The 27,310-nt window shown below is 48.6% G+C and overlaps 3 protein-coding genes across 3 annotated transcripts in view; 2 read left to right on the forward strand and 1 right to left on the reverse strand.

Moving 5' to 3' along the window:
• Positions 1-27,060, forward strand: LOC142045765 (uncharacterized). The gene is made up of 3 exons (XM_075072076.1): positions 1-1,232; positions 1,898-2,920; positions 20,891-27,060. Exons 2-3 carry the CDS (start codon positions 1,964-1,966, stop codon positions 21,935-21,937), a joined length of 2,004 nt encoding a protein of 667 aa, XP_074928177.1. The 5' UTR covers positions 1-1,232; positions 1,898-1,963; the 3' UTR covers positions 21,938-27,060.
• LOC116832036 (uncharacterized) overlaps positions 1-27,310 on the reverse strand; it is a 524,829-nt gene that overhangs the window by 354,121 nt on the left and 143,398 nt on the right. The gene's annotated exons all lie outside the window — the stretch shown is intronic.
• Positions 10,412-27,310, forward strand: part of LOC116827150 (uncharacterized) — a 35,484-nt gene continuing 18,585 nt past the window's right edge. The window contains exon 1 of the mRNA XM_075072030.1: positions 10,412-10,582. The gene's annotated coding sequence lies outside the window, so the exon portion shown is untranslated. The remainder of the gene's footprint in view (positions 10,583-27,310) is intronic.

Genomic DNA, 27,310 nt, shown 5'->3' on the forward strand with positions numbered 1-27,310 from the left:
GGGTTATTTAGTCTGCAGAAAAGAAGAGTGAGGGGGGATTTGATAGCAGCCTTCAACTACCTGAAGGGGGGTTCCAAAGAGGATGGAGCTCAGCTGTTCTCAGTGGTGGCAGGTGATAGAACAAGCAGCAATGGTCTCAAGTTGCAGTGAGGGAGGTCTAGTTGGATATTGGGAAACACTGTTTCACTAGAAGGGTGGTGAAGCATTGGAATGGGTTACCTAGGGAGGCAGTGGAATCTCCATTCTTAGAGGTTTTTAAGACCCAGCTTGACAAAGCCCTAGTTGGGATGATTTAGTTGGGGTTGGTCCTTCTTTGAGCAGGGGATTGGACTAGATGACCTCCTGAGGTCCCTTCCAACCCTAATACCATGATTCTATGATCGTAGTCCAGGTCTCTGAGTCTGGTCATGCCAACAGGGGCAGGCCCACACCGTTCTCGGAGGTACCAGAATGTCCAGTACTCCAGGTATGCATGAGTGACTACCCTAACATGAACCAGTGCATCTCGCCCCACCACACACCCCTGGCATGGAGAGCAGGTGGGAGGGACCCCACCTGCCTCCCATCCCAGACCATCAGGCCAGAATTCTTGGCCCAATTGACTTGGATGGAAGAGACCAGAAAAGAGATGGCTTGGCATGGCATGCACTACCCGTGATGAACACAAGGGGTGGGGACAGGAAGGAGGAGAGTCCAGGAACTCAGTCAGGAATTTTCTGAGGCATCCTTGAAATAAAGGCCCCAGGGACTCTCAGAATCCCTGCCTGGCAGCAGGAGCAGGTTTCTCTGCGGCTGTCTCTGTCTCTGGTCCATTACCTCTGGAGGTTTCTCTGTGCTCAGGTCCTCAGGATAGAGAGAAGGATTCTGGCCGCATGCCCCCTGTGACTCATTTCTGTGCCAAACGGGAGCGCGCGCAGGGAAAGGGTTTCCATTAAATGTTGTCGCTAGAGGGCCCTGGCTGTTGCTATGGGAGGGAGGCGACTGCTCTCTGCCTGTCTGCTTAGCGCATCGGGGGTTGAGCTTCCTGGGTCAGACTCTGCCGCTGCCTCCATTGTGAGCCGGGAGCCCGGGCTGAGCTGAGCTGCTGCTGCTGCCCAGCTAGGTGTGTGCGGGGAGAGCCCTTCCCTAGCGCCCCTCTGTGCCCAGCCGGGGGGACTCTCTCCGGGGGCTGGAACCAGCCCTGGGGCAGCCCCGGGCTCTGCCGACACCAGCCCCTGAGCCGGAGCCTGCAGGTGAGGGGCGAGACCCGGGGGAAGGGCTGGGGCTGGGCAGGAAAGTGACTGCACCAAGGGCCCCTCCTCGCCCCAGCTCTGCTCTCGGGGGGACGGGGGTCTGCGAGTCCTAGAGCTGCTGCCCGCCCTGACCCCCCCCCCCGCGGCTCTTCCCACCTGAGCGCCTGCAGGAGCCGAGCCAGCTCCGGGGAGCGAACAGCCCGAGGGGAGGGGGCAGGGGGGAGACGGGGAGAGACTGGCAGGAGCGATCAGTGGGAAGGGAGATTCCCGGCTCCCAGCCCTGACCAGCCCAGTTCCCTGCAGCACCCCGGAGCAGACTGACTTTCCTGGGACAAGGTGGGGAGCAAAGAGAGGAAAAGCCAGTTCCTGCCTCTGCCGATTCCCGTGCTGCTGCGGGAATGTGCTCCCCTAGGGACATGGTCAGAGGGATCCCCCCAAAGCGACTCCTTGGATTATGCTCTTTTCTAGTGTTTGGGTCAGAGAATCTATTACTGGGGTGTTAAAAATGTCTCACTGCGTTTAGTCATGGTGTTAGGTGATGGCTTTGCACCATAACAAAGGGACTAAGAATTTAATATTTTCTGAGTGGGTATTTCTGATGGATGCCCCCTAAATATTAATACATTCTTAAGGAAATTAATAGAAGAGTTGTTCTGATTTTGCAGCTCACAATGGGATACAACTGAATGTAAGGAGCTGAATCATTATCCAGGGAAGCAAATACACTGAAGATGTCACCCAGAAAATCCAAGAGGACTCTGAGCCAGAGCTCTGAGCAGGACAAACCCGGTGAGAGCCAGTGCAGGCCAGAGGAGCTAGAGGCCATGGAGAAGAGACCAGTGAAACTCATCCAAGGAATTAAGAAGCGAAAGGATTTTGTGGTGCACCAGGGAACCCAGACAGAGGAGAGCCCCAATATCTGCATTGAGTGTGGGAAAAGCTTTACCCAGAACTCCAGCCTCATCAACCATCGTAGAACCCACACGGATGAGAAGCCCTACAAATGCCCTGACTGTGGGAAATGTTTCGGCGTCAGCTCCAGCCTCAGCCGGCACCAGCGCATTCACACAGGCGAGAAGCCCTACGCCTGCCCTGACTGCGGGAAGAGCTTCAGTGACAAGTCCAACCTAACCCAGCACCAGCGTGTCCACACGGGTGAGAAGCCCTACAAGTGTATTGACTGCGGGAAGAGCTTCAGCCGCAGCTCCCACAAGAAGAAGCACCTGCGGCACCTGATGGGCAAGAGGCCAGGCAAGTGCTCATCACCGCAACAGCGTGAGGGTGCTGTGGGGAAGGCCAAGGCCAGAAGAAAGGTGGAGGTGCTGAACACGTGCACCGAGTGCTGGCAGAGCTTCAGCCAGAATGCTGATCTCATCAAGCACATGAGGATCCACACTGGCGAGAAGCCCTTCAAATGTACTGACTGTGGGAAGAGCTTCAGCGTCAGCTCCAACCTCTTCCGGCACCAGCGCATCCACACCGGGGAGAAACCCTACACGTGCTCTGACTGTGGGAAAAGCTTCACTGACAAGTCTACCCTGACCCAGCACCAGCGCATCCACACAGGCGAGAAACCCTACATCTGCACCTTCTGTGGGAAGGGCTTCAGCCACAGCTCCCACCACAAGAGACATGAGAAAATCCACAAGGGCGAGAATCCGCTACTGACCTTCCCCACCCAGACATTCTGAACAGCTGGACATTTGAGGATCATGCAGGGATCAGCGTGGGTTCCGCTGTGGGAAGCTGTCTGCATAGTGGGGATTTATCTTCTGGAGATTAGGAACGGCCTCAGGATTGTATAGCTGTTCAGAACAGAAGGGACCATTAGATCATCTAGTCTGACTTCCTGCCCATCACACGCCTGAGAATCTCACCTAGTACCTCCTGCGTCCAGCCCAGTAACTTGTGGTTGACTGAGAAAGTATGTCTTAGAAAGAGGAATGCAAACAAGGTTTAAATGGTCCAGGTTATGGAGAATCCATCACAGCCTTTGAGATCTGTTCCCAGGGTTCACTACAATCCTGTAAAATTTTACCTCTTATTTTCAGTTTGAACACTGTTGACTTCAGCTCCCAGCCACTGGAATTTTGCTAAAGTAAAGAGCCCTCTGGTATCAGCAATATGATCCTCATGTAGATACCTACAGACTGTGATTAGATCCCCTCTTAATCTACCCTTCAATAGCTAGAGCTCCGTAAGTTTCCTTTCACTGTAAGGCATGTTACAAATCATTCTGTGTAGCCCTTTTCTGAATCCACTCCAGTTTTGCAACTTTTTAAAGTGTGAACACCAGAACTAGACAGCACTCCAGAATGGTCTCTTGTCCATAGGATCAGAGCAATTGTCCTTCTACTGCCATCACCTGTCTCCAAAAGTGGCTATTACCACTTCCCTCAAAGGAAAGTGTGAAACTCCCCTAATGAAAAGTTTTCCAGTAGCCTACTCATGGGGGAAAGCATCTATCCAGGAATGGGTGGCTGGCTGGCTTCTGCTCTTTACATAAGCACCCCTTATAAATGTTTCCCCTAGCCATTGTAACGAGGGATGGTATTTCTGTCCTTCACATCGATGTCTAATGTCAATGCAACTATTTGCCTCCATACACCTTGTGGCAGAGATTTCCACAGGTTATTTATGCATTGTGTAGAATAGTATGTCTGTCAGTTTTATATTTTATGTCTCTGTTTCATTGACTGTGCCCTTCTTCTTGTATGGAGAGAGGGCAAATAGCATCTTCTCTATCCCATTTATTGTTTTATTTGTCTTCTCATTAATCTCTTCTCTGACACAGTTCCAATCTCTTCAGTCTCTCGTCATACAAAAGTCTCTTGCAGGCCTATAATTATTCTTGTCACCCATCTCTGAATACCTTCTGTTTCTCCTATGTCCTCTCTGAGATGGGATGACCGGAACTACACACACCATTGATTTATATAGTGGCATTAGAATATTCTTAGTATTATTTTCTATCCAGCTGTTTATATGTCTTGTTTGTGTGTGTTTCATTGTTAGCCGCTGCTGCACATCGTGCAGAGCTTTTCATTCAGTTGTCCACCAAGACTCGTAGGCCTTTTCCCTGAGATGTTACTAGCATTGTGTATCAGTAGTTCATCTTGTTCCTTTTCATTGGCCATGTAGTGCCATTAATTTTTAAGCAGCACTCCCTAATCAAGTGAATGGAGAATTATAAAAAATATCTTGTATCTATCTATAGTAGGGTTTTGATAGCTACCATCACAGCAGTATCTAAGCACTTCCTCGATAAATTGAATCTTCATTAAAAAATATGAAGGCATACTGTTGTCCAGTGCATTACCTCACACTTATCTGCACTGAATTCCCTCTGTCATCACATTGCCTCAGCTTTGCTAGATCCCTCTGCACTCAGCCTCCTTTATATGTGACTAAACTAAAATAATTTTGTCATCTGCAAATGTTGTCACCTCACTGATCACCCTGTTCCTTCCGTAATAAATATATTAAACACAAGTTCTAAGTCAGAACCACAGGACACCCTACCTATCATCTTCATTGACTCTAAGGTGCATCTCCTCTTTGCTGTGTCAGCATCTCTCTGTTCTTTGTTCTGATACACTACTTCCTCCGTATCCTTTGTCCCCAGTCAAGTGGTGAGGTCTAGGCAGCCATCAGCATTCTCAGTTTATTATTTGCATTACAATCCAGACTAGAGTCCCTAACTGAGATCAGGGCCCCACTGTGCAGGAGCTGCACATACACATGTTGAGAGACAGTGCTTGCCCCCAGAGAGCTCACAGGCTAAATGGATGAGACAGACAAATGGGGAGCGGGACAGAGGGCATGTCTACACTTAAAATGCTGCAGCGGCATAGTTGCACTGTAGCAGTTTCAGTGAAGACACTACTATGCCGACGGGAGAGCTTCTCCCCTTCGCATATTTAATCTACCTCCACAAGATTTTTCACACCCCTGAGCGACGTAGTTATACTGATGTAAGTTTATAGTGTAGACCTGGCCAGAGACCCAAAGAGGGGTAAGGGACTTGCCCCGGGTCACCCAGCTGGCCAATGGCAGGACTGGGAATAGAATGCTTTTGCTCTCTTGGGTTGTCTAGAGTGAAATTACCCAAAGAGTCTCATCCTTACTTAGTCTTATTCCTATCATCTCCTTAAAAACAAACCAGATGTATTCAAAATAGAGAAACTATTCTAGTAAACCCAAAGAAATGAATTGCATGACATATCTAGATTTAAACTGCTTGTAGACTACACTAGATGATGTACTCTCAGCTTGGTTACAGAAGACTAAAAGGAAAATATGTTAGATTTCTAGACATCAGTGATCTTTTTCTTTTCTACACAGGAAAGTTTTACCAGTTATAAAAGTTTTACCATTATATCAGTTAAACCCCCACATGGACAGTTTTATTACAGTATATGAGTGACTTTTTTCAGCTTATTTTAAACCCTGTCCCAAGCGACATAAGCTAAACCAGAAAAAAACTGCTTTAACGAGTAGCTGTCTACATGGTGAGATATATATGCTAGTTTAAATTCACACTTAGCCTATACCAAAAAAATCTTTCCTGTGTAGATGAGGCCTGACATTCTGTTTGTCAGAACCAAGCTATCCTTCATCCATCTCCTTTAACCCCCAGGGCCTTTCCCTGCTGTGATCTGTATTTCAAGAGCCTTGTCAGTGTTTCAGTTCTTTTGATATGCCTAGGTTAGTGATCCTCATCCACTGACACCTCTCACAATGGCGATTACCCAGTTCTTGCTGTTTGTTTGCATGACAGACATCTCCCCTCCCCAGCCTCATCATTCTTTGTGGGCAGATCCACAAGAAGTGTTTGTTATACATTCATCAGGGATGCTAATTAACCTCCTTCCAAATGGTTAACTTGGGTCAGATCCATGAAACATCTCGCTGTCTGTATGTACAAATGCATCTGATAGACCTTCATAATTAACTCTGCTCCATATTATATGTTGTTGGTATCAGATCAGCGCCTAGAGACCCCAACCAAGATTAGGCCCCTTTGTTCTAGGCACTGACACATAGTGAGAGACAGGCCCTGCCCCAAAGAACAGACGGGATCAGATCATGGTCCAATAGTAGCCAGCCAGATGCTTCAGAGGAAAGTGAAGAAGCTCTGCAGTGAGCAGTACAGGCTTATCTGTCTCCAGGAAAAGTTTTCTATTAACCCTGAATCATTAAGTTCCGAAGCCTGAAGCTTTATATCCTCTCCAAAACCTGTCTGGAGATGTTTAGTATTTACTCTGGATATTCTTGTCTGTATATAGAGCTTATTATCCAAATAGACACAGGGGAAACGACTTGTCCAAGGTCACAGAGCAGGTCAGGAGCAGACCCTTCATTTGATAGCTCCTAGGCCAGTGCTCCATTCGTCAGACCACACTGCTTCCCACGCATCACTCAGCAGCTCCTTCCCACTGTCAGCCCACTGCCAATATTCTTCTGTGTTGGAAAACGGACCACTGAGCTCTGCCCTTTGGGCCCTGTCCTTTCCCAGTATCCAATCCATGACAAGACTTCACCACTCACCCCACAAGGTCTTGGTTCCCTTCATGGCTTCTTGGAGGAGCTTTGCCAATGGCTTTCTTGAAGTCGGAATAAAAGATGTCACCTGGATCATCATCTTCCACTGTTCTGCTGAGGTGCTGTAGAGAATCCCAGTAGGTTCCTTTGGTCAGATCCCTTCATATCGTCCTCATCTGGGTTCGGATTGTTTCAGTGCCTGTTTCAATCCATGTAGCCGGTATGGAAGCTGGTCTGTAATCTCTGCCTCTTCCCTGCCACCTTTTTTAATACAACACCCTTCAGCCCCTCCGTTATAGTAGGTAACTTGAATGGTTTTAAATTATATTTAAATATTTTGGCTAAGCTGCAACCTCCAGAAGCTTGGGAGGCAGCGCTAGTGTAGTGTAAAGGATGTTTGTTCCAGAACCTCCTCTTTGGACACCTCAGTCTCTGACAGTGCCTTATCTTTGCTACCTGCACAGAGAGCCTGGGGTAGTTTCTCCACAACTCGCTCTGGGATGGAGCCTGAGGCAAAGAAACCCCATAGCTTCCTAGTAATGTCCTTGCCCTCTGAGAGAGTTTGTTTCACCCAAGTGATGGAAGTGTGGCACGTGGAACTCTGGCTGTTGGTCCAGACAGCTAGCTGCTCCCGTGCCTGTCTCTCCCTCTGGCATGCTAGCTGCTACGCCTGGTGTGTTTGGTGCTTCATGGCAAGCCTGACAGCCTTGGAAAGTAGCTGGGAATGAGGAGGAGCCAGGCTAGCTGCCCTTGTACATAGAGGGAGAGGAAATGAGAGTGGTGTCAGGCAATGGGAGAAGAGGTCGGGTTTGGGTAATAGGGAACAGGATAGGAAATAGGACACAAGACAATCTATTAAGAGGGGTGGAAAGATTTGAGGGGCTGAGGTCTAATGGGCCCACTGACTTGCACAGCCTTCCTACTTCTGGGGTTAGTGAAGAATTCCTGGTTATGTGTCCTTATGTCTTTGACTCCCCAGATTGCCTCTTCTCCCTCCTAATTCCCTCCTCACTGTTTATGTTCCTTCCTGTTGGCTGCCCATGGGCTGATTTTACACTGTGTGAATGATTCCTGCTGAGCGCAAATAAACTCTTCTACCTTGGCATTTAACCACACTGGGCTATTCTCTTTTCAGCTTCCTTATTTCTTCAGGAGATGGCAATTTGGAAATGGGACACAGGGACTTCCCCCTCTAAGGGACACTGGCTCCAATCCAGTCCCAGGATGTGGGAACGGGCTGACCCTGGGCAGGGGAATGGGACACGAGGACTTCTCACTCTAAGGGGCACTGGCTCCAATTGAGTCCCAGGGTGGAGGAACTGGCTGACCCTAGGCGGGGGAATGGGACATGGGGCCTTTCCCCTCTAAGAGCATTGGCTCCAGCCTGGCTCCAGGGTGTTGGCGATTATCTGAAGAAAATTTGAATTATGGTGACTCACAATATCACATTTGTCTTTTTAAACCTTCTGATTGTCTAAGGATAACTAAGAACAAACTCACAAAGCGCTGGCTGCTTTCAGATTGCTCACCACCTCCCCATTGTTCTCAGTGGAACAGAAGCCACTGGCTACCCTCAGTCAAGATGGTTGCCACTTCCCCAGCCCTCACAGGGTTTATGGATGTTTAGCTATTAAAGAGGGCCAGTGCCTCCCATTGTTCCCAGTGGGGTGGAAGCTGGCCACTAGCAGGAAAAGTGGCTGTCCACCATATAATTATGAGGCAGGGAGAGGCCGAGGGAGCAGGGATGGAGATGGTGGGTGCAGGGGAAGGTGGAGACACAGGAGAACACTTGCGGGGCAAATGATTGTGGCGGACAGCAGGAGCTAGAGGGGCAGAGAGGGATGCTGTGGAGCTGCAGTTCCCAGAATTGGTTGGAGACCCTCTAAGCATCCCAGGTCTCTTGGCGTGGACCTGAAGCCCCAGTTCTTACCACGAGGAATGTTGCCTGGCCACCCCATCATGATCATGGTTGGGAGCCAGGAGAATGTGAGCTCAAGTCTCAGCTCTTCCACACACTGGTATCAATGATGCTATGTGCTTCCCAGCCCTTATAGCAGAGCAAGATTTCCTACCTCTAACCCAAAAGGCAATCAAGCATCATTTCAGATGAGGCAGTTCCGACAGCACAGAGAAGAACCAAGTCCCTAATACCGGTAAGCAGAAATGTAGCCACTCCGCCCTTCAGAATGAATGTGCCGATTCTTTGTGTTTCATTGTAGCCACTGCTGGAACAGCTTGACCATACTCCCCTCCCAAAGCTAGGAAAAGAGCTCAGGTGTTCTGATTTTCGATCTCTTTCCCTGCTTTAACCTCTAGACAACACTCCCGTTCCAGAGCTGTGAACAGAAACCACAAGTCCTGATGGGGCTGCCTGGCCCCTGAATGACATCACAGGACACCTTTTTCTGGGACTCTGTTTCTGATCTCTTTGCTCTGGAGGTTTCTGGGGACCTAACTAAGCAAGGGGAATGGGCCACATGATGGCCAATTAAGTTCTTGCTGAGAACTGTGAAGTAATGCACATTGGAGGGACACCTTCTAAACTCTTCTAAATCAGAATTCTGAATGAACTGCATCAGCCCAAGAAAGGGACCATTGTGGGCAGCTCTATGAAAAGCTTGGTTTAGTGCACAACTGAGGCCAAAAAAGGTAACAAGATGTCAGCATGCATAAGGGATGGAGTGGTGAACAATACAGAGAATATTCTAATGCCTTTATATTAATCAATGGTGTGATTTCCTCTGAAGACCATGGGCAGTAGTGGGATCCCAGTTTTCACAGGTTACTGCAAAATCTAGGGGGGAGGGCGTTCAGAGAAGGACAGGAAGAATGATCAAGGACCCAGAAGAATCTTCATATGAAAATGGACTGGGATTGTTACCTTAGAAAGGAGATGAGTAAAAGGGGGCTGGGTCAAAGTCTATAAAATAATAAATGATCTAGAGTGGGGAGATCAGGAGGTTCTGTTTTTCTGGTCTTATAACACAAGAACAAGGGACACACCACAAAAATTAAAAGGTGAGACATTCAAAACCAATTAACAGGAAAAAACTTGTTCACACTATAGGTAATTAACCAAGGAACTCCTTGCCACAGGAAGTGGTTGAAAGCCACAAACTTAGCAAGATTCAAAAGGGATTGGACATTTCTGTGGACAGCAAGACTATCCAGAGGTCCGCCGACAACAAACATTTCTGAAGGGATACTGAACTCCCTAGTGTAGGGCGTGAGCCGATCTCTAGCTATTAGAGCCCAGGATGAGACCAATACTGGAGAGGGGACAGGTTTTCACACATCTGCCTGCTACTGCAGGGCTCTTGCACATTTCTGGAGCATCTGGTTCTACCAATGCAGGAGCCTGGATACGGGGCTACACCTGGCGCTGGGGTCTGGTCTAGCGGGGCTGTGCCTGTGAGCTCTCTGGTCAGGAATGAGGGCGCAGAACTCTGGGCCGGTTCCCCTGCGCCCCGTTTCTGTTCCTGGGGGAGCGCAGGGAGTCGGTGCCCCTAGAGTTTGTCGCTAGAGGTCTCTGGTTATTGCGAGGCCGGGGGAGGTGGCTCTCTCTGTATTTCGCCGTTCAGGATATCAGGGTTGAGCTTCCTGGGTCAGAGGCTGCTGCTGCCTCCATTGTGAGTCCGGATTCCTTTCCAGGCTGAGCCGCTGCTGCTCCGCGGGGTGTGTGTGGGGAGAGCCCTTTCTTAGCGCCCCTCTGTGCCCAGCCGGGGGGACTTTCTCCAGGGGACGAAATCAGCCCCTGGAGTAGCCCCGGGCTCTGCCGACACCAGCCCCTGAGCCGGAGCCTGCAGGTGAGGGGCGAGACCCGGGGGAAGGGCTGGGGCCGGGCAGGAAAGTGACTCTGCACCAGTGGCCCCTCCTCTCCCCATTTCTACTCGCGGGGGTCTCCGAGTCCCGGAGCTGCTGCCTTCCCTGACCCCTCCCCTAGGGTCCTCCTCCCCCCGCAGGACTGAAGTGGTGCCAGGTGTCCTGCTACCTCCTGCCCTGGGGTGAATTTCATCCGGAGGTATTGGAGCTGCTGAGCTACTTACCAGCCTCATCACTGCAGGTCCAGCACCGAATTGCGGCTCGGCTGTGCTAGTGCCTCTCTTGTGCCTGGTGTCCGCTCTCCCCAGCGCTCAGGCAGTGTTTCTGAAAGGCGAGTTCTCAGTCTGGATTTTAACCCGAGCGCGTTTGGGAAAGATTTGTTTGACTGTGTAATTTGCAGTTTTGCCCTGCTGCACAGCTGGCAGGAAGGATGAGTTAAGACTCTGCAGGGCTCTCAGGTGGGCTGGGTCCAGCGCTGTCTCAGGTTCGGGGTACTACCGTGGGTACTTCAGTTTTGGAAGTGACGAATGATTTCTGAGTGCCCAGCTTGCAACCCCACAAAAGAGCCTGATTTTCAGCAAGTGGGTGCTCAGCACTGTATGAAAATCAGGCCCCTTAAAGAGGTAGAAAGTTGGGCACCCAAAGTCATTCATCACCTTGGAAATTACTGGCCTTACATTTCTCTGTTCCTCAGTTTGCCCATCTGTAAAATAGAGATGATAACATTTCCCTACCTCAGTGGGAGTGCGAGGCTACACTGGAGCACTCACATTCTTTGCTGATAGATGCCATAGAGATACTTGGATAATGAGGGTCAATGCAAAGGTAACTGTGCATTGTGCAGTTCATAACTGGTTACTTGCAGGGGTCATATAATATCAACTCTTCTCTCCCTTTGGAAGATTCATGGATCTAACCAACACCATGTCAATTTCATCTTGTAGCATTGGCCATAATATTCTGCTGGAATCTGCTGGGTGCTGTACACACAGAGAGACATACTGTCCCTGCCTTGAAAAGCCTCCTTATCCAATCAAAAAATAGAAGCAACAACATGTGACTTGTGTGCTCTAAAAGGTAAGCATTTTTTAATTATTCTTTTTTGTCAAGATTCCTTCCCCACTCTGAACTTTAGGGTACAGATGTGGGGACCTGCATGGACACTTCTAAGCTTAATTACTAGCTTAGATCTGGTATCACTGCCACCATCCAGGATTTTCAGGGTCTGGATCACTCCCTTTCCCCCCAAAACCTTCCCCTCCCTGGGTAGCCTTGAGAGACTCCTTCACCAATTCCCTGGTGAGTCCAGATCCAATCCTTGGATCTTAAAACAAGGAGAAATTAACCATCTCCCCTCCTTTCTCCACCAATCGGTGAGTCCAGATCCAATCCCCTTGGATCTAAAAACAAGGAAAAATCAATCAGGTATTAAGAAAAAGGCTTTTAATTAAAGAAAAGAAAGGTAAAAGAAAACCCTCTGGGAGAGATTAGCATACCAGCTACTCTCACAGACAACAGATTCAAAACACAGAGGATGTTCCCCTGGGCAAAAACTTTAATTACACAAAAAATACCAAATACCCAATTTGATAATCTACCTCTAATTGCATAAGACAGGTTACAAAAAAAAACATAAACCTATTTATTCCTTTCTAAAACTTACTACTCTGATAAGAGGCTGGTTCCTTGATCTTTTTCACTCCGGCTGAAACTGAAACTCTAAACAAAGGAAAACTTCCCTCCTTCCTTTTGAAACATCTTGTTCCCCCATTGGTTCCTCTGGTCAGGTGTTAGCTAGGCTAGGTGAACTTTTTAACTCTTTACAGGTAAAAGAGGCATTAACCCTTAACCATCTGTTATGACACGCCCCCCCAAATCTCAGACAGTGTGGAACCACACTGGCAGTGATTTCTTCCTAGAACTTTAGAATAAACAGATTAATAAAACACATGCACCTTTACATATACTACTACTAATTATGTAAAACTACAAGATTTTTCACATTTCAAGGACAATTTAAACCAGTTAACTCTGGGAAACTTTCACGGAGAGTGCATCAGCTACTTTGTTAGAAGCTCCTGAAATGTGTTTGAATTTCAAAATCAATCTTGGAGAGCTAAACTCCATCGAAGAAGTTTTTTGTTGTTTCCCTTGGCAGTATGAAGCCACTTTAGCGCAGCATGGTCGTTTGTAGCTGGAAAACGCCATCCCCAAACGTATGGGCGTAGCTTTTCCAGGGCATACACAATGGCGTAGCATTCTTTTTCACTGATTGACCAGTGGCTTTCCCTCTCAGACAGTTTCTTGCTGAGAAACACGACAGGATGGAATTCTTGATCTGGTCCTTCCTGCATTAAAACTGCTCCTACACCACACGCAGATGCATCTGTGGTTACTAGGAATGGTTTGTCAAAGTCTGGGGCCCTTAGCACAGGGTCAGACATGAGTGTCGCCTTAAGCTGGTTAAAGGCCTTCTGACACTCATCAGTCCACTTAACTGCATTTGGCTGTGTCTTTCTGGTCAGGTCTGTTAGTGGGGCAGCGATTTGGCTGTAGTGTGGTACAAATCGCCTGTAATATCCGGCCAAGCCTAAGAAGGATTGGACCTGTTTCTTTGACTTTGGGACAGGCCACTTTTGGATAGCATCCACCTTGGCCTGTAGGGGATTTATCGTTCCTTGACCCACCTGGTGTCCAAGGTAAGTCACTCTGTTTTGGCCTATTTGACACTTTTTAGCCTTAACAGTTAGTCTTGCCTGCCTGATGCGCTCAAAGACTTTTTCCAGGTGCTCCAGGTGTTCTGCCCATGAATCAGAAAAAATGGCCACATCATCGAGGTAGGCAACTGCAGATTCTCCCAATCCTGCTAGGAGACCATCTACAAGTCTTTGGAAGGTGGCGGGTGCATTTCGCAGCCCAAAGGAAAGCACATTAAATTCATACACCCTGCATGGGTGATGAAGGCTGACCTTTCCTTGGCGGGTTCATCTAGCGGTACTTGCCAGTACCCCTTGGTTAAGTCTAATGTAGAGATGAACTGGGCACGTCCCAATTTCTCCAATAGCTCATCAGTGCATGGCATTGGATAGTTGTCGGGACGAGTTACAGCATTTAGCTTACGGTAGTCCACGCAAAAGTGCGTATTTCCCATCTGGTTTGGGAAACTAGAACCACGGAGATGCCCATGCACTGTTAGAGGGGCGGATTATACCCATCTGTAGCATGTTTTGGATCTCCCGTTCTATAGCAGCTTGGGCATGAGGAGACACCCGGTAGGGTGGGGTTCTAATTGGGTGAGCATTACCTGTGTCAATGGAGTGGTATGCCCGTTCAGTCCGTCCTGGGGTGGCTGAGAACACTGGTGCGAAGCTAGTGCACAGCTCCTTGATCTGTTGCCGCTGCAGACGTCCCAGGTTGTGGAGAGGTTCACCTCTCCACGCCACCATCACTTTTTCCTTCGTAGTAGACACCTTCAGGCCACTCAGCGTCATCTCCTCCCTGGGCTGTAAACTGACAAACCTTTAATTCTCTGGAATAAAAGGGCTTTAGAGAATTAACATGGTACACTTTAGGCTTTAGGGTTGAGGTGGGAATGCTATGAGATAGTTAACAGCTCCCAGGCGCTCTTGGACCGTGAATGGCCCTTCCCATGACGCTTCCATCTTATGGGCCTGTTGCGCCTTTAAGACCATAACCTGGTCCCTACTTTGAAGGAACACTCTCTGGTATGTTTATCATACCAGGCCTTTTGCTCTTCCTGAGCATCCTTTAGGTTTTCTTTAGCAAGGGCTAAAGAGTGTCGGAGGGTGCTTTGTGTAGTTGCTTACAAAGTCTAGAATGTTAGTTCCTGGAGAAGGCATAAACCCCTCCCATTGCTGCTTCACCAACTGTAATGGCCCCTTAACCTCGTGGCCATACACAAGTTCAAATGGTGAAAACCCTAAACTGGGATGTGGTACAGCCCTGTAGGCAAAAAGCAACTGCTGCAACACTAGGTCCCAATCATTGGAGTGTTCATTTACGAATTTATGTATCATGGCCCCAAAGTTCCATTAAACCTTCTCCACCAGGCCATTGGTTTGATGGTGGTAACGGGTGGCAACCAAGTGATTCACCCCATGAGCTTTCCACAGATTTTTTCATGGTCCCTGCCAGGAAATTAATTTCCTGAATCTGTAAGGATGTCGGAGGGCCAACCTACCCTGGCAAAAATGCCGTCTGCTAAGGCCTGGCACACAGTTTTAGCCCTGGTGTTGCTTAGAGCTACTGCTTCCGGCCATCGGGTAGCAAAAATCCATGAAAGTCAGTATGTACTGCTTTCCTCTGGGGGTCTTTTTTGGGAAAGGACCCAGAATATCCACAGCTACTCGCTGAAATGGGACCTCAATTATGGGGAGTGGCTGGAGAGGGGCTTTGACCTGGTCTTGGGGCTTTCCCACTCGTTTGGCACACCTCACAAGACCGGACATAATTAGCAACGTCCTTGCCCATTGCCTCCCAGTGGAAAGACTTCCCCAACCGGTCCTTGGTTCTGTTCACCCGGAATGACCACTGGGATGATCATGGGATAAGCTCAAGAGCTTTACCCGGTACTTAGTTGGAACTACCAACTGTCTTTGAGGATGCCAGTCTTCCTGGTGTCCACCAGAAAAGAGTCTCCTTGTATAAAAGTCCTTGTTCTACAACAAACCAGGATCGGTTAGAAGAGCTGAGAGGCGGTTAGGTGCTCTGTGCCGCACCACCCAAGCTTTCTGAAGGCTGTCATCTGCTTCCTGCTCAGCCTGGAACTGTTCCCTTGAGGCTGGAGAAACATCAGTTCCTCTTAGACTGTGGACTTGGGCTGGTCCCTCTGGAGCGATGTAGGTGATGGGTTGTGTTTTGATTGTGAACCGCTCTCCGCTGGTGCACTATGTGATATTTCAGGCTCTGGCTGAGCCTCTTGGGTAGGGTTGTCTGCTGCTTCTGCCAGTTCAGGCCCGCTGGTGCCCTCTGGCGTTGGAGTTGTAGATGGGTTTGCAAGTGCTGGAGTCAGTGCTGGCAACGGTTCTGGTGCTGGTTGCTTTGCCAGTTCCGGTTCTGGGACTGGATTCACTATGGCTGTAGCATTCATGGGTAGAGAGATCCGGTTCCACCACCTCTGTCTGGGTCTCTGGTAAACAGACGGGGGCCCTGGTGGACGGCTCAGGAACAGGGATGGGTGTGGAAGCTTGCTTGGCCTGGCTGCGTGTGACCATTCCCACCCTCTTGGCCAGCTTCATCATGGTTGGCCAAGTCTTCCCCCAGTAGCATGGGGATGGATAATTGTCATAGACTGCAAAAGTCCACATTCCTGACCAGCCCTGTACTGGACAGGCAACTCAGCTGTAGGCAAGTTTAAAGATTTTGACATGAATGGGTGAATTGTCACTTGGGCCTCTGGGTTGATGAATTTGGGGTCCACTAAGGATTGGTGGATAGCTGACACTTGTGCCCCAGTGTCTCTCCACGCGATAACCTTCTTTCCGCCCACTCTCAAGGTTTCCCTTGCTCCAAGGGTATTTGAGAGGCATCTAGGCCTGGGGATCTTTGGTGTGATTGTGGTGTAATGAACTGTAATCGGTTGGGGTTCTTGGGGCAGTGGGCTTTTATATGTCCCAGTTCATTACATTTAAAAACATAGCCCAGCTGACTGGTCACTGGGCCGAGGTGGGTTGCTGGAGACTGGTGAGGTGGGGACAATAGGGTGTCTGGGCTTTCCTTGGGTTGTAGGTGGGGCCTTGGGTTGCCCCCGGATGATAGGGTTTAGTTTCAGTTTGCCCCCTCTGATATTCGCTCCAACTGCTAGTATTTTTTTCTTTTCTGCCACTTCCACCCATTTGGCTTCCAATCTCCCCCGCCTCGGTTACAGTTTTGGGCTTCCCATCTAGGATGTACCTTTCTATTTCCTCAGGAACACCCTCTAAGAACTGCTCCATTTGCATTAGGAAGGACAGCTCTTCCAGAGATTAGCACTTGCTCCTGATATCCAGGCATCCCAATTCTTTCCAAGTGTGGTAGGCATGTTGGGTAATGACACATCTGGTTTCCACCTTAGGGCTCTGAACCGCCGATGGGCATGCTCAGGTGTTAGCCCATTCTGATTCTGGCCTTGGTTTGAAAAAGTTCATAATCGTTCATGTGTTCCTTAGGCATTTCAGCTGCCATCTCTGCTAAGGGTCCACTGAGCTGTGGCCTCAGCTCTATCATGTACTGGTCTGTAGGGATGCTGTACCCATGGCAGGCCCTTTCAAATTTCTAAGAAGGCCTCAGTATCATCACCTGCCTTGTAGGTGGGAATTTTCTGGATGGGAAACAGTACTGGAGAAGGGTTGTTAGGGTTGGCTGGTAACTCCTGCTTAGCCCTTGCTAATTCCAGGGCATGCTTGTCTCGCTTCCCTCTGGATCTCCATCTCTTTTTCTTTGCCTCCTCATAGCTCTTTTGTGGCAGCCTTTTCTCTGGCCATCTGTCTGTCATGTTCCTTTTGTGCTCCTCAGCCTGGAGTTTGGCCAATTCTAGTTGTTGCTGTATGTTTTTTTTAATCTCCTTGCCTGACATTTTTTCCCTGCTCTGCCTGAGCTATCTTGGTTTGCGAGGGCAAAACAAAAAAACAAAAAAACAAAAAAAAAAAAGAGCTGTTAACTGGACTTCTCAGAATGAGAAGAAACCAGAAAAACTGGTTTGTAACTTGTCTTTTGCAAACTGTTAATTACCCTTCAGCTAAGCAGCCCAGCTGGAAATCCTTTCTAACAAAGCTTTGTTAGAAAAACCTTTATCTGTTTGCCTTCAGGGTGTCTCTTCCTTCACTGCTTTCCCAGCATCTCAAAGAGGAAAAAAAATCTGGCTTTTGGTTCCTAAAAAATCCTCACCTCGCTGCTCACCATGTCAAGGTTTCTTTCCCACTCTGAACTTTAGGGTACAGATGTGAGGACCTGCATGGACACTTCTAAGCTTAATTACTAGCTTAAGATCTGGTATCACTGCCACCATCCAGAATTTTCAGTTTCTGGATCACTCCCTTTCCCCCCAAAACCTTCCACTCCCTGGGTAGCCTTGAGAGACTCCTTCACCAATTCTCTGGTGAGTCCAGAGATCCAATCCCTTGGATCTAAAAAAGGAGAAATTAACCATCCCCCCTCCTTTCTCCCACCAATCCCTGGTGAGTCCAGATCCAATCCCCTTGGATCTAAAAACAAGGAAAAATCAATCAGGTATTAATAAAAGGCTTTTAATTAAAGAAAAAGAAAGGTAAAAGAAAATCCTCTGGGAGGAGATTAGCATACCAGCTACTCTCACAGACAACAGATTTCAAACACAGAGGATGTTCCCCTGGGCACAGATTTAGTTACACACACAAAAAAAAAGATACTCAAATACCCAATTTGATTCTACCTCTAATTGCATAAGACAGGTTACAAAGAAATAAACATAAACCTATTTATTCCTTTCTAAAACTTACTACTCTGATAAGAGGCTGGTTCCTTGATCTTTTTCACTCCGGCTGAAACTGAAATTCTAAACAAAGGAAAAACTTCCCTCCTTCCTTTTGAAACATCTTGTTCCCTCATTGGTTCCTCTGGTCAGGTGTTAGCTAGGCTAGATGAACTTTTGAACTCTTTACAGGTAAAAGAGGCATTAACCCTTAACCATCTGTTTATGACATTTTTATCAAAGTAACCAAAATCGGCATGAGTTGCACCAACAGTACTCGCCATTCAGAACAATCAGTTGGCCCAGAGCTACTCACTGAAGAACACTCATAATTAGCAAGAGTATATAAGGAATATCTATGCTCTTGCTTCAAGGCAAAAATCAACCTATGTCTTAGTGAGACTGTATCTGTATGTGCAGGTTATTCTGTAATTGCCCGTGACTGGATTCCTCACACCTTCTCCTGTACTATCTGGTCCTCAACTCTGACATGACCCTAGTCCGACGTGAGGTAGCTGGGAGATGGAGATACTGCTCCAGAGAGCCCAATAGTATGAACTGGTGCAGCATGAAGGGTGGGATGCCAGGCTAGATGGGCCCATTTTTCCGATCTACTGTGGCAGCTGCTGTCACCCTGTGCTCCTAATTCTGAAGAACAAGCAGGTTTGAGAATTTTTTTTTGCCCATCCAAGGACAATTTGTGAACATAAAAACTGGGAAAATGCACTGTTCTGTTCAGGTTCTGGACTGCGCCCATTGGTGTGATATCCGAGCCCTGTGAAATGAGAAATTGTGAATGACTTGCTCAACTCAAACAGATGGGTTTAATTAGTCCTGCCTCTGCCTAGTCCCCACACTGTTGCAGGAGTGTGCTATCCTGGGGACAGTGTCAGGGGAATCCCCCAAAGCAACTTTGATTCAGACTCCCTTATTCATGGGGGAAGGGATGTTAAAAAAGTCTTGGTGATTTTCTATCTTGTGCCGGATGCTGGGAAAACCCTAGGAAATGTTAAAACAAATTACTATAATTTGTTTTTACAGTTCCAATTCCTCTCTCTCAGGTTCCTATCCTCCAGTTCTGGGTATAGGGGCTGGACTAATGGAGGGCTGTGGACTGGGAATAGACTGTGTTCAACTTATTGATGTTAAGGCAGAAGGGACCACTGTGTTCATCTAGTCCTGTGATCACCAACTGGTCTATCACAATCGATTGGTCGATCCTAAAGGATCTCCCAGTCAATCACAATCTCCAGTGGTGTAGTGGGGCTGCCGCTAAGGCAGGCTCTGTAGCCTGCCCCGACTGCCTGCCATAGCCCTGGGGGTGAGGAGGCAGAGATCTCCCTCCATGCACTACTCCTGCCTGCAAGCACCACTCCCGCAGCTCCCAATGGCTTGATTACTGGGGAGGGACCCTGGCCTGCATGGTGCTTCCGTTGGCTGAGAAAGGGGAGCTATGGCTAATGGGAGCTGCAGGGGCGGTGCTTGCAGAGGCTGGCAGAGCGCAGAGCCATGTGCGCCCGCCCCCCAAGGGGCTGCAGGGGCTTATTGGGCCCTTGCGGGAGTGGTGTGGGGCCAGGGTAGGCAGGGAGCCTGCCTTAGTGGCAGCCATGCTGAACCGCCAACCGGGAGCCGCCAGAGGTAAGTGCTGCCCAGCAGGAGGTAAGTGCCCCCCGCCCTGAGCCTGCTCCAGTAGCTAGCGCCCCATGTCCCCTCCTGCACCCCAAGCCCTGACCCCATCCCAGAGCCTGCACCCTGTATCCCCTCCTGCAGCCCAACCCCCTGCCCCAGCCCTGACCCCCCTCCCAGAGCCAGCACCCTGTACTCCCTCCTACACCCCAACACTCTACCCCAGCCCAGAGCCCCCTCCTCCACCCAAACTCCCTCCCAAAGCTTGCACCCCTCATCCCCTCCTGCACCCCAACCTCCTGCCCCAGGCTTAGCACAGAGCTTCCTCCAACACTGTGAACTCCTCAGCCCCAGCCCAGAGCCACTCCCCCTCCCAAACCCCAACCCCCTGCCCCAGCCTGGTGAAAGTGAGTGAGGGTCGAGGAGAGGGAGCAACAGAGATGGGGGGGGGGGCGAGTGGAGTGAGCGGGGCGGGGCTTTGGGGAAGGGGCAGGTTAGATCCTGGGTTGCCCTTACATTCAAAAAGTGGGCATTAAAAGGTTGGAGACCACTGATCTAGTCTGACCTCCTGCACCATGCAGGCCAGGGACCCTCCCTGGTAATCAAGCTCAGTTACTTGTGGTTGAACCACAGCAGGATTTTTTGGAAGTGACAGTTTCCAGCATGGACGACTCCCTGTGTGACCTTGGGCATCGGTGTCTCTGTTCCCATCTGTACAGTGGGGGCAGTGGCAAGGGCCTACCTCATGGGGTTATGTGAGGGGAAATACATTAAAGAGTTGAGGTGCTGAGATATTGCAGTGATGAGGACCATATAAATACCTAGCAAAACTGCCAGTGGCATGGGGGCTGGTTTCTTTGCCTCTGTTTCCCCCCGCCTCCATCCTTTTGTCTATTTAGATGAAGTTTTGGGAGGCAGGGACTGTCTCTCACTGTGTATCTGTGGAGTGCCTGGCACAATGGGGCCCTGATCTCAGCGAAAATCTGTAGGCACTGCTGGGATATGAATTTATTTTTATTAATCAGGGGTTTATTATACAACCAAGAGTGGGGCCCATCATGCTGGGTGCTGTACGAACAAAAAGCAATAGACAGTCCCTTCTCTGAAGTAATGGCTAATGCCTGGGCTCTCTCTCTCTGCTCCAGCAGATGACAGCGCTGTGAGTGAGCACAAGGAGGTGAATATTTCTCCGCAGGCCCCAGGGGTCAAGTGCAAGTAGCAACCTGAAATGTCACCCAAAAAGTCCAAGGGGAATGTGGCCAAGACCCTGGAGAAGAAGAAGCCCAAGAACAAGCGTAAGTCAGAGAAGCCAAAGCGCAGCCCCCCGGAGGAGGAGACCCTGGTCTACCAGCCGCTGCCCAAGGGTGACAGGCCCAACCTGTGCTCTGAGTGTGGGAAGAGCTTCCTGCACAGCTCCGATCTGGTGAACCACCAGCGCATCCACACTGGTGATAAGCCTTTCATCTGCACTGATTGTGGCAAGAGCTTCCGGCAGAGCTCCACACTCATCACCCACCAGCGCATCCACACCGGCGAGACCCCCTACGAGTGCAGCTACTGCGGGAAGAGCTTCCGCGTCAGCTCCAACTTCGTGCGGCACCAGCGCATCCACACGGGCGAGAAGCCCTACAAGTGCCCCATCTGCGGGAAGAGCTTCACAGACAAGTCAACCCTGACCCAGCACCAGCGTACCCACACCGGCGAGAAGCCCTACAAATGCGCTGACTGTGGAAAGAGCTTCAGCCGTAGCTCCCACCGCAAGCGGCACCTGCGGAACCCACCCGCCAAAGGCCGGAGCAAGTGCTCCCACCGGAGCGGGGAGGCTGCCGTGGCCAAGGCCAAGGAGATCAAGGTCAAAAAGCGGACGCCGACCATCGAAATTCCCAACACATGCACTGAGTGCTGGCAGAGCTTCAGCCAGAACTCAGACCTGGTCAAACACATGCGGATCCACACAGGAGAGAAACCCTTCAAATGCACTCACTGCGGGAAGCGCTTCAGCGTCAGCTCCAACCTGACCCGGCACCAGCGCATCCACACTGGGGAGAAACCCTACAAGTGCCCCGACTGCGGGAAGAGCTTCACTGACAAATCCACCCTGACCCAGCACCAGCGCATCCATACGGGTGAGAAGCCCTACATCTGCATCTACTGTGGGAAGAGCTTCAGCCGCAGCTCCCACCATAAGAGACACGAGAGAACCCACTCCGGCGAGAACCCTGACACCTTCCTGCCCTTGTGGCACTACCCCAGCCAGAACTTCTAGAGTTGCTGATCCCTCTGACAGGGCCTCCAGAGACAGCGGTGGGGTGGGGAGCGGAGGGCTGTATGATTGGCTAGGTTATGGGGACAGGAGAGTGTCAGGGGGACAGCTGGCTTATAGGATAACTGATTGGTGAGGACCCTGGGGACATGGAAATTTAGTAGCTTAAGAAAGAGGTGTGTGTGTGCATCTGTGATTGTGTGTGTTGTGTGTATGTGCTTCATGTGTGCTTTATAGAATCATAACAATGTAGGGTTAGAAGGGATCTCAAGAGGTCATCTAGTATATCTCCCTGTGCTGAGGCCTAGACCCTCCCTGACGGGTGTTTGTCTGACCTCTTCTTTAAAACCTCCAGTGACGGGAACTCCACAGTCTCTTAGTAACCTCTTCCAGTGCTGAACTAGCCTTATAGTTACAAAGTTTTTCCTGATATCTGACCTAAATCTCCATTGCTGCAAACAGCCTATTTTTATCCCACCAGCAGTGGGCATGGAGAACAATGGATGGCCTTCCTCTTTAAAACAGCCATTAAAATATTTGAAGACTGTTATCAGGTCCCCCCTTGGTCTACTGATCTCTAGGTTAAACATACCAGTTCTTGCAACCTATCTTCACAGGCCAAGTTTCTAAGTCTCTTACCACTTTTTGCTCTCCTCTTGACTCTCTCCAATCTGATCCCCTGTTTTTCAAAGTGTGGTACCCAAAACTGGACATAGTATCCCAGCTGAGGCCTCACCAGTGCTGAATAGAGCAGGACAAACACCCCATGTGTCTTTCGTATGATGCTCCTGTTAATATGTCCCAGAGTGAAATTTCCCTTTTTTTCAACTGCATCACGTTGACTCTTATTCAATTTGTGATGCAGCATGAGCCCCAGAGCCTTTCTTCCTGTATGGTTGCCTAGACAGTTATTCCTCTTTTTGTCGTTTTGCATTTCATTTTTTTATTTCCTAAGTGTAGTTCTTGAATTTCATCTTATTGATTTTGGACCAATTCTCTAATTTGTCGAGGTAATTATGAAGTCTAATCCTGTCCTCCGTAGTGCTTGCAACCCCTCCCAGCGTGGTGTCATCCAGAGATTTTAGATTTTATAAGTCATCATACAAGTCATTAACAGAAACATTGAATAGTACTGGACTGAGGACAGACCTGTGAGACCCCGCTGGATACATATTCCTAATCTGATATCAAATCATTGATAACTACTCTTTGAATATGGTCTTTTAACCAGTTGTGCACTCACTAATTTTTAGTAATTTTATCTAGACCTCATTTTCTTAGTTTGCTTATGAGAATGTCATGTGGCAATGCGTCAAAAGCTTTGCTAGTCAAGATTTATTGTGTCTACTTCCTCCCCTAGCCACTAGGCCAGTAACCCTATCAAAAAGGGAAATTAGGTTGGGATTTGGCATGATTTATTGTTGACAAATCCATGCTGGTTGTCACTTATCATCCTATTAGCCTCTAGGTGCTTACAAATTGTTTGTTTAATAATTTTTTCCATATCTTTCTGGATTCTGAAGTTAGACTGATTAGTCTGTAATTTCCTTCCCCCCTTTTTAAAGATAAGTGCTATGTTCACCCTTCTCCAGTCCTCTGGGATCTCACCCATCCTCCATGAGTTCTCAAAGATAATTCTAAGGGTTCAGAGATTGCTTCAGCTTGTTCCTTAAATTACTTCAGCTATTTCCTTAAGTACCTTAGGGTGAATTTCACCAGGTCCTTGCAACTTGAATACTTCATCTATCTTATCTAAATATTCTTTTACCCATTTTCCCTATTCTGGCTTGTCTTCCTTCCCCCTTGTTAACGTTAACAGTGTTAATCACCTGGTCACAGTCCACCATTTTAGTGAAGACTGACACAAAAATGGCCTTAAACACTTCAGCCTTCTATGTGTCATCCATTATTGCTCTTTTTTCTCCACTGAATACTGGACCTGCACTTTCTACCTTCTTACTCTTCTAATGTATTTACAGACCCTCATCTTATTGCCCTTTATGTCTCTTGCTAGGTATAACTCATTTTATGTCTTAGCCTTTCTGATTTTGTCCCTGCATGCTTGTGCTATTCTTTTGTACTAGTCCATAGCAATTTGTCCTTGTTTCTACTTTTTGTACCATTCCTTTTTGATTTTCAGGTTATTAAAGAACTCCTGATGCAGCTATATTGGTATGTTACTATTCTACCTAGAGGTTGCTGTTGAGTTTTTAATATTGTCTCTTTTAGAAACTGCCTCTATAACTCCTTTTTCCCTTAGATTTCCTTCCAATTCCTATCAATTCTCTGAGTTATTGAAATTTGCTTTTTTAAAGCGCATTGTCTGTATTCTGTTGCTCTCACTCCTTCCTGCCCTTAGAATCACAAAATTTGTCATGCTCACTTTCACACAAGTAGCTGAACTTCAGATTCTAACCAGTTCCTCCCTGAACATAAAGACATAAGAATGGCCATATCAGGTCAGGCCAATTGTCCATCTAGCCCAGTATTTTGTCTTCTGACAGTGGCCTGTGCCAGATGCTTCAGAGGAAGTGAACAGAACAGAGCAGTTTTCGAGGGATCCACCCCCTGTCACCCAGCCACAGCATCTAGCAGTTAGATTTCTGGGGTTTCTGTCCCTGCCCATCCTCCGGGAACTTATCTAGTTCTTTACTGAACCCAGTTATAGTTTTGGCCTTCACAACATAGTCTGGCAAAGAGTTCTACATGCTCACTGTGTGTTGTATGAAGAATTTCTTCCTTATGTTTGTTTTCAACCCCTTGCCTATTAATTTCATTGGGTGACCCCTGGTTCTTGTGTTATGTGAAGTTGTAAATAACACTTCCGGATTCATTTTTGTCCGCACCAGTCATCATTTTATTTACATCTATCACATCTCCTCTCAGTCATCTCTTTTCCAAGCTGCACTCTCCCAGTCTTTTTAATCTCTCCTGAAATGGAAGCTGTTCCATTCCCCTAATAATTTTTATTGCCCTTCTCTGTACTTTTTTCAATTTTAATATATCTTTTTTGAGATGGGGTGATCTGAACTGCGCAGAGTATTGAAGGTGTGGGCGTACCATGAATTTATATAAAGGCATTATGATATTTTCTGTCTTATTATCTGTCCCTTTCCTGATGGTTCCTAACTTCTGTTAGCTTTTAAAGCTCCTTCCCATTGCCTGAGCTATGTACAGAGGTTTTGGTCTCTGTGAGACTCAGATCTTTTGTTTTAACGCATCATTGGCCTGTATGATACGAGTTCCAGGCTCTCAGCCCTGTCTCCAGCAGCTTAGGTATCTACATCAAAAAAACACTCCCAGGATCAAGATCAGAACTAGCTGGGCCCCTGGGGACAGTGTCATCTGGGAGGTGAAGGCTTTTATGGGGCAGAAACTGAACTTCTGTCTTCTTCCCTGGAACCGATTCCTGCAGACCAAGAGAGAAAAGAGAGAATGAGTGGTTGGATGTGTGAGCGCAAGTGTGTGTATACATGCGTGCATGTGTGTGAGAGTGTGAGTGGTTGTGTGCCTGGTTGTGAGTGTGCAGGTATGTGTGGATGTGAGAGAGAGACAGAGTGTAGGGGTGTGTGTGTGTGCACACAGTTTGGACTGCACTGCCAGTGCTGTGCATCACACAGGGCCGCAGAACCTGGCTCCTCTCCCCAGCACTGATCCCCATCTCTCTCTCATGCAGTTTGTTGAATCCGACATGGATCCGGCGGATCCCCCTGGGCTGATACATTTAGAAAAGGGGGGTTGTCGCTCCTTTCCTGTGTAAAGAGCCCCTCCCCCCAGTTATTAATGTCACTGTCTCTCTGCGCTGGCCCGCACAGCTGAGGTTGTGAGAGAACCCCTCCCAGCTCATCCATGACACGTGGGGCCGAGCTGCGCCCACAAAGGACACAGATTGTCATTAACAAAACCTTTTGAACCAAACATCAGCCCCAGCTCCAGTTTGTCTTGGTGTCAGAGCTGAGCTGATGAGAGGCCAGAGCCGGGGACTGGAGATTCCCCGATTCTGCAGCTGGAGTGGATTACCTTCCCTTCAGTCCATCCCTTGTTACCCTGCTCCCCATATCACAACTAACCCATTTATTGACATCTCTGCCCCAGAACAGCGAGCTGGGTGCTGCCATGGTTCTGCTCCCCTGGCTCTGACTACCTGGGTCTCAGTCTCCAGAGTTTGTTCCTCCCCTGGAACTTGGGTCAGTTCAGGGGACTGACAGCTGCACCAGCAGAGTCCTGGAGCCCAGGGTGTGTGTGGGAGGCTGCTCAGAGGTGGAGCAACTTCTCCCACGGAGGCTGGGTGCATGGACCCTCATGGCTGGGCTGCAGCATGTCTCCTCCCTCACAGGGTCTCCAGAGCAGAGAGACAAAGACAAATCAAGGCTTCCCCAACATCATGCAGCTTTAGAAGCCTGGGCATGTCCTAGCCAGACTCTGGCCCTGGCTTTTGACTGGGCATTTGTAGCCCCTTTGGGAGCATTTGCTTTTCTTCATAAGAAACCTGCAGCAATGCAAAAAGAGTGGTGTCAGCTGCCTCCTCAGACAGTACCTGTGATGATCCCTCTCTGGGCTTGCCCAGCACATCTCTACTGGCCTAGGCTAAGAGCAGCTACAGCCGAGCTCCTTTTGACCTAAGCAGATCCACTGACACAAGGCAGGGCCAGTCTGAGGAGGGCAAAGCTGCAGGGAGTCCATTTGCTGAGACTGTGTGGCGCCTAGAGCCTCAGCATGCAGGAAGGGGCACTGTGCATCTGGAGCTCACTGGACTGCAGAATGACCCTAGTGAGCAGCACTCATGGAAGGATTGGCACTATCAGTTTCTGTCCCCTGAAAACGCCTGCAGCATTTCCAGGTGGATACAGGGTTCTCCTCTGTGTCCTGTCCAAAGTGATGGGCTTCATGGCTGTGCAGTGTTCAGCAGAACTGCTGGCCAGCAATGCGGGAAGGAGGCTGATACTTCACAGGACTGGCTAAAAGCAGTGTTCCACAGAGTTAGCTGTTTTCTCTGTGAGTAACTTCTCTGCCACTGGGTGACAATTTCTAAGAAAATGTTTATTATTTGAAATGGTTTGAGTAGTTTTTATGAACATATTTGAAATTGAGATTGTTTGCAAAATGTAGAAGTTTTCCATCAGTTATGCAGTAGTTGTGATTTTCTGCCTTGAGTTGTGCCATTTGTCTGTCTGGATCATCTATCTGTCAATGGCCCCTGTCACCATATTGTATGAGTGCCTCCACAGTGTTTCAATATAGAGGTAAGGAATATCACATGGTACAGATTCTGTTCCCTGATTGGCGGACTGACCTGACCTTTATAAACTGCTTCCATCCACAGTTCATTTTCTTTCATTGCAAAACAAATTTTGTTCGTTCCTCGAACAAATCTCA

The sequence above is a fragment of the Chelonoidis abingdonii genome, chromosome 13 (genome assembly GCF_003597395.2).
Source record: "Chelonoidis abingdonii isolate Lonesome George chromosome 13, CheloAbing_2.0, whole genome shotgun sequence".
In the NCBI taxonomy this organism is placed as follows: domain Eukaryota; kingdom Metazoa; phylum Chordata; order Testudines; family Testudinidae; genus Chelonoidis; species Chelonoidis abingdonii.